A 7,654-nucleotide genomic window follows, 5' to 3' on the forward strand; every position below is an offset into this window, starting at 1 on the left:
TAGTAAAAGTTCTATTGTTATCAAAATATAAACTAGTATAATGCATGCGTTTGAAGATATCTTGAAGAAACCATTGTTTGTAACAGTCCATAGCTCAAAAATGATTCAGTTACCTCTCTCCAATTCGTTGTAAACGGCGCAGTGAATCTTCTTCGAGTTATAGGCGTTGTGGTATAGTGGACATCAACCTTGATTCCTGTACAGGCGACCTCGATTCCCACTCACAACGGTTCACTTGGCAAGTGAACAATCCTTCGCCCGGGTCAACCCATGCCATGTGAGGGGAACTGGGTAGTCAGTTCAAGGTGCTGACGGGATGCTTACTCAAAGCATCTATAGTTGCGAGAATGGGCTCCCAGAGCCTCCTGTAACTCAACCATAATAGAATAGAATAGAAAGTATTTTATATCGATTTCACGCTGAAAGGGCCAACCTTTTATTTCGAATTAGAGAAAGGTTCGAATCACGGAGGCTCGAATTAGAGAGAGTTGACTGGAATACCTAGTGTTTAAAATATACTAAAAATTCAAATTCCACAGAAAATCTAACATTTAAATTGTCCAAAAACAACTCGGACTTACCAAACATGTTTTTTTATAAGCATATTGTTTATAAGAATATATTTGCAAATCTGACTTGCGATCCAAGAAAGTGCTCAATACCATATCGGTAGAGCGGTATATCAGTCAAGAATAAGCATATACATGCTCGGTTTTTGGTACCCAAACAATGACTCTGCTTGCCCGGGGCGTTTGTTCGAAGTAATACGGTGCTACGAAAAAAAAACAGAAAGCCGCCTTTGAACTAAGAATTCAAATCAAAGCAGCGTCATTTTCCCAGACTTGTTTTGGTTGTGGTTCATTCATTTCTTCAATGTAGATCCGGGTTGAGGAAATCCATCCAGTATTACCGTTAGCGTTGCGACCATAATGAGGACATTTTCCGATATTAAAGGACACATCGATTAATCCGTTTATCTCAATCTGAAAAAAAAAAAAGAGCCGTCGAAATCCATTAATTTCCATCCCATCTGTTGTATTGGGGGAGAGGTGGTTGCAGGGTGATTCTAGGACAATAATCCACGGAAAATCTCCCCTGAGGAGAGTAAGATAATTGTCCAACCGGAAAAAATCAGATTTTGAAAGTCAGTCAATGGGGCAATGTCTTGGTGTGTTTTTCTGCGACGGAGGCGGTGAGGTTCTAATTTGACTAGATCCTGACCAGCTAAGTACGACGGTAAATCAGCACTTTTACAGTCCTTGATTTTGCAGGTCAGAATTGCGGGTTTCTCCAAATCGCTTCAGTCACTCTACCGTCCTCAAAAGTGCAAATACATAAACTCGTTAATTAAAAGGCCTGGGCAGTAAACTAAAATTAATCAAATTTCTGCAAATGCTAACCCAGTTATTTGGTTTGATTTAAACCTCGAGCTCCAACGAAAGACATATCTTAAAGGAAAAAATTTTGGCCGATATTAAAAATGTTCTCAGAGGAGATTTAATTAGGCGGATGATGGGATTAAATTTGGCAGATTTTGGCCAAATCTTTAAATACACTATGTTTATAGTAACAAATACCTTGCATGTTCCTCGCAATACCCTGGGTCAGTGGAGCGACTTGTAATATAATAATAATATAATAATTACCCATTCCATATCTGCACAGAAGGAAGAAAAAATATTGTTACTTCCAAATGAAGTTGATGAATTGAAGATTAAAGCAATTCAGTATCATTACACACTTTTTTTACAAGAATGCACTTTATAAGAATGTCCATGATGAAAATGGCAAAAAAATGAAGAATAATCTAAGAATATCACCATCATGGAATTTGCTACTCAAGCTAAGAATGCCATTTTTAAGTATTTTCAATTATAAATTGTCAATTACCCACAAGTAAGGCTCACTCTTTTCACAGAAATGACATTGTATGCTTGAGGCGCATGTACTAAATATTAAATCGAGTCTGAATGATAATCCTAAACCTAAGAATGCTGTAAGAATATTTTAGGATGATTTTCCCAAAAAAGTTAAGAGTATCCATGATGAAATGGGTTTACACAATTCTTTTTTAAAAAAGCGTGTACTACTCGAAAGAGGTCTTTTGTATGAAAAACTTTTCTTGATATTCAGTTGCAGCTAACCATTACATTTTACTTATTAATTAAACTGGCTGTCATTTTCACATTTAACGCGATCGTTAACGCAAATTTGCTTTCTTGGGGGTTTGGGATAAATATTACAAAAAAAAAATTCAAACTCTGAAAAAAAAACCACGAAAAATCCTATCGGCTAGGATCATATTTTTGCCTTACATAAGCATTTAAAAACACCGCGTATAATTACCTCATGAAAACAACAACATCAATGGGGGCCGGAGAGCACTCTTGGCCATTAAACTTAACGAACCATCTTTTAAAACACTTACTACAACCTTCCAAAGACATGTCGGATGAAACGATGACTTTGAGATGGGATGATTTTGATTTTTTGTTAAAGTAACAGCTCTGTATAGAAAAAAAAACAGTTCATGACTAACACTGTTGTTAGATGATCCTAAATCGAAAATGGAATAATTTAGAAAGAAGGATGATTTCGAAAACAGCTGCAGAGCTCGGTGTGGAGTAGCCTATACTAGACGCCAACCTCGTTTTCTACGCAATTAAGTTAATCATAGGAAATGGGACGAGAAATCCCGGTTTTTAGTGAGGTGCTTTCTAGGGGTTGAGTAAACAGTGACGAAAAGGTTCGCACTGTCCTGTATATTGTCATTACACCTGGGAAACTGCGCGTTAACATTGTCCAGCGTTTTACTATCCTATAACGAACAATATCACCATGTCCACAGTCGTTGTGGGTGTAGTAGCTCTGCTCCTCGCTTCTCATTGGTTTAAGACCGTAAAAAATCAGGTGATTTTAATATGTTGATTCCAGCCGTCCCTCTATACTTCGTTTTAACAAAAAAGCTATTTCGGCGTTGTTTACAGCCTTTTCTAAAGTGACCCCTAACACTTTACTGTGGAGGCCAGCTAAAATCCTGCATAAAAAGTTATAGCTGTATATGAAGTATCGCCGCTATCACCCCAGACTACGAGTAAACTCTTAGCCAGAAGCAAACGTCATTAACATTCTTTACAGAACTGACTCTCGCTAGAATTCGATTTTCAAAAGACAGACAAGAGACGAATAAGAGAAAGATTTGAATCACAGAGATTCGAATTGGGGAGAGCCGGCTGCACTATGAAAAACTTAAATTAAGTGAAAACGGAGGATTCAAATTATAGAAAGTATTTTAAGAAGATTTCTCCTTGAAAGGGACTAAGAATAAGTTCGAATTATAAAAGGTTTAGAATAATAGAAGTTCGAATAAGCGAGAGTCTACTGTGTAACAAAAATAAAGGACGGATATACAAAAGAGTCTTCATAAAATAAATCTCAAATGCCTCCTCAACTCGGACAATTTTCTGGTCCCTTCAGTTAACAATGTAGACTGGCAGGAAGAATTTTTGTCGGCGGCAAGGGCTGAAAGCAAGTTAATCAGCAGCGTCTCACCAACTTTTGCTCGTTCTCCTACGCAGCTCCTTTTCTAGAAAACGCCCGCCACCTTTATGTTTACGCCCTCTGACATGATTAATTAACAGACTAGTTTGCTAGTCTATTAACAATGCAATGTAAAACCATTATCTTTTACCATCTTATCTCCATTACTCGAAATTTCTATAATACAAACAAAATTGTTTTCCCCGTACGTGTTCGAATTATGGAAGCTGCAGTGTATCAAGAAGCTTGAAACTTACCTTGATTTCACCATTTTGTTTGGAGCTACCAAAATTAGCCCATGCGCATTCTTTCCAATTGCGTTCATTTGTTGAAACATCTTCCATTAATTGGTCATAATATGCTTCTTCTTCAGTGGTAAATGGCTAGTGATTAAAAAAAGGAAATTGGGCTTTTCCAGAAAAAAATTCGAATATTGCGGGTGGAGGATATAAAATTTTTTGGAAATTTACCCCCCCCAAACATTGTGACTCTTGACCCCCGGACAGCAGGTCTTACACCCCAGACAAGCATTAGTTGACCCCATGGACAATCGAAATTATCCTCAAACAGAGCAAAATTACCCCCAAACAGAGCAAGTAACCCCCAGACAAGGCACCCTGGTAAAAATTCTTGAAAAGTTCTTGAAAAGATCTTATCAAGAAACTTTGCTTATTCTTTTTCAGTTTCTTACTACGAACGTGCCAAGATCTTTCAAGATCTTTAACGATCTGATAAGACTCTTTTATAAGTTTTGAATAAGATTCTTGTCCCTTACAGTGATTCAAGATCTTGACGGAATCTTAAGTAAAAGTAAGTCGGAGGTGACCTGCAGGCTCCACTTTCGATAGCTATCTACCTGAAGGTAGGGGAGGGATTGCTCCACATACTTGCTGAGCATCAAGCAGAGAGGCATCAAGTACCATTTTAGGAATCTTTGGTGTGACCGGCCGGGGGTTGAACCCACAACCTTGCGCACCGTAGACGGATGCTCTACCACTGCACTACGGTCGCTGACGGAATATTACTACTATCCCCGTTCAGTTATTGAATAAGGGCCGAAAGCTTCGCTCGAGTGACAGCATTCAACTGATGACCTCGTCATTAATCAACTATTTCATTAGTACAGTCAATGATAACACACTCACAAAAGAAAAAAACCACTTACCGTATTTCGAAGCTGACCAAAAACTGTTTCGTAAATACTATCCTAAGAGATTGCTCCCCTTGAGTCTAAAGACTCCTTCTTATGAAAAACAATCATAACCAGAAATTTACGTGCTTTTAAGATTCCTAACTCAAACTTGATAAGAACCACTAAGAATCTTAAAGCTTCTTTGCACATAATAGTTAGTTAAGATTTGGAAAGTCTCTTTATAAAAACTTTACAAGTTACGCAAAGAATCTTAAAATATTTTATGGCTCAAGATTTCGTAAGATTCTACTTAAGAACTTAATAAGAAATAATAATTATCTTACTATAAATATGCGGGAAGAATCTTGACAATTCTTAACGATTTCTTTACAAGATCTTTAAAGATCTTTTTGTTGGAAGAAATTTTCAAGATTGCCTAAGAATCGTTGTAAGATCTTACAAAGATCTTATAAGATTCTTACTTGTTAAAGATCTTGAAAGATCTTCGACGATCTTTTCAGATCTTATCAAGAATTTTTACCAGGGCAAATCTTGTAGATTTCTCATTACCCCCGGACACTATTATCCTCCCCCCACGTACGGACATTTTCAGGAAGAGCCTATTAAAAAAGCTTTGGATAGAACTGTCTGGAATGGTGTAATTGGTGACTGATATGTTGATATTGAAATTGAAATTCTCCCACTTTATATTTTCCCATCATTTCTTGCGTACTTTAATAGGATAAACTTTCGCGGGGATTAAATTTCGCGGTTGAGCCTATCCGCGAAATTCAAAAATCTCGCAGGGACTTAATTTCGCAGGTTGCACTATTGGGTGGCAATATTTTCACGATTTTGTGACTTTTACCGTCAAATCATGCATGTTGGTTGTTGAAATACACATTATTTGCGCCTCTTTGATGCAAGTAACCATTCAAATAGTATTTATTTGACATATTTTGAGTTTTGTTTAGAAATATTTCGTGGCTGGACCCTTCCAAATTGCTATTGGGACTTAATTTCGCGGATGACACCCAAATCCACGAAATCCGCGAAATTCAATCCCCGAGAAAGTTTATCCCATTAAAGTAGTGATTTCCTAGAATGTATAAACCGGGGTGTTTCCATAGAAAAAATAACTTCCGTGCCCGGGAGAGGGGGCACTCAAGGTAAATGACCTACTATACGTGCAGCCCTTAAGGGTTTATTTTCCAAGCTTCCCAAAGTGCACCACTGTAAGGGTCAAAATCAGCAAAGATGAGAAAAATTGCACTCTAAGGATATAGATTTCCAAAATCTGACCATATTTTGCTTGAAAATGGTCAAAGATTTTCAAGAAAATGCACTGCTATGATAAATTTTTCGCTCATATTTGCTCAAATTTTACGAATAGTGTGGTCGTGTTACAAAAATACAGGCTGTTTGTAGGAAAAAATAAGATCTAGCTGAAACTTTCTCCAGACCTTCTCTATAGGATGCTTATACCTCAGGAAAAATTCCCCTAAAATCCCACTGATGGAACATCCCTTTTTTTTCTTTTTTCCCCAGGCAAAACCCTAAGGGCGAAATTTTTTGAAAATTTCAAACTCATTTTCAGACATTATCAAGTATACCATTCGAAAGCTCTCGAAAAACTATATGGAAGACTTTTAAACGGTTATAGCCGATTTCCTTACCTAACTCGACATATTTCATGCGCAAGTTCCACTTTTCGCCACATTTTGGTCTAAATTGACCATAAATAGCATCTTCTGCGTGAATTATCTTGAGTTAGGTAATGAAATCAGCTATACCCGTTTAAATGTCTTCTATATAGTTTTTCGAGAGCTTTCGAATGGTATACTGGAGAAAGTTTTAGCTAGATCTTATTGTTTTCCCGTAAATTATGCTAAACGACCCCACTAAAAGTTTTTTCTGCACTGTAAGGGTCCGATTTCAAAGGCCTAATTTTGGGCCGCACGTATGGTCGTATTTGGATAAAGCCCCCCCCCCCTCCGGGCTTCCATGTTATATCAATAATTATCCGGAACATACTTTACTTTGACTTTTTCGCGGAGATAATGAACAACATGTACGTTTTTTATAAGAACATCCAAAATTTTTGAAGCCTTCGAATGTTCTAAACTTTTTTAGTTTTAAACCTAAAAATGTTCTTAATTTCACCATTTTCTTAGTATTTTTGTGCAATTTCCATAGAAATTGGGTGTTTTAAAGTCTGCAAAAACTTGAAATGTTCTTAACTTATAATCAAAACCTAATGTTTTTTATATGGTTTGTCCTCATAAAAAAAGTGTACATGTTTTTTGATTTCAAAAATACCTTGTTCTGAAGTTCAGATCTTGCCACCGCAACTGCCAAAACACAAGCAATTAAAACGGATGTTGAATACATTCTATAAAACACACAAAAATAACGGGTGTGCACGTAAAGTAATACAGTGTGTCCGGTAAAAAGCGTATGCTATAATTTATGCCTCCTTTACGACCAAATTACGCGCGGCTTCTATTTATGAAAAACTCATTGGGAAACGAATATCTATTCATTAAACAACGAATTTATATCTCGTATTAATAACTTTAAGCTGAAGTAAAAAGTTACCGTGTGCAAGAAAAAACAAAGTTTGAATTATAGTGCTTCAAGTTTCAAAAGGGAGTTCCCGGCGAAATTTTAAACACCACAAATGATTTTTAAGCGCCTTAAACTACAGTTGGAAAGTAGATTTTTAACTCTGAGTTTTAACATGAGACTTAACACTTAGGACCTTAGGATCTCAGGATTTAAAAGCTCAAATTTGCTCGAATGAGGCTTGGAATATAGCCTAGAAGCCACCAAACCCCTCTAAAATCGAAATATTCAATGAAAGAAAGTGAAAGTGCTAAAATAGCAATTCTCGCCCGAACTTTAAATTCTGAAAAACGTTAAAATACACTTAAAAATCTCAATATATTTCGACCATGATTATAGTTCGAAAAAATCTTGTCT

At 36.7% G+C, this 7,654-nt stretch overlaps 1 protein-coding gene across 1 annotated transcript; it reads right to left on the reverse strand.

The window, feature by feature from the left end:
- Positions 1 to 258: 258 nt before the first annotated feature.
- Positions 259 to 7,092, reverse strand: LOC136822657 (uncharacterized). Its single transcript, XM_067078948.1, has 3 exons — positions 6,992 to 7,092; positions 3,798 to 3,923; positions 259 to 983 (listed from the first exon to the last, which is right to left on the reverse strand). The coding sequence occupies exons 1-3, from the start codon at positions 7,061 to 7,063 to the stop codon at positions 813 to 815; spliced, it is 369 nt and encodes a 122-aa protein (XP_066935049.1). The 5' UTR covers positions 7,064 to 7,092; the 3' UTR covers positions 259 to 812.
- Positions 7,093 to 7,654: the final 562 nt, after the last annotated feature.

Source organism: Clytia hemisphaerica, unplaced genomic scaffold (genome assembly GCF_902728285.1).
Source record: "Clytia hemisphaerica strain Z4C2 unplaced genomic scaffold, Clytia hemisphaerica genome assembly, whole genome shotgun sequence".
NCBI lineage: Eukaryota > Metazoa > Cnidaria > Hydrozoa > Leptothecata > Clytiidae > Clytia > Clytia hemisphaerica.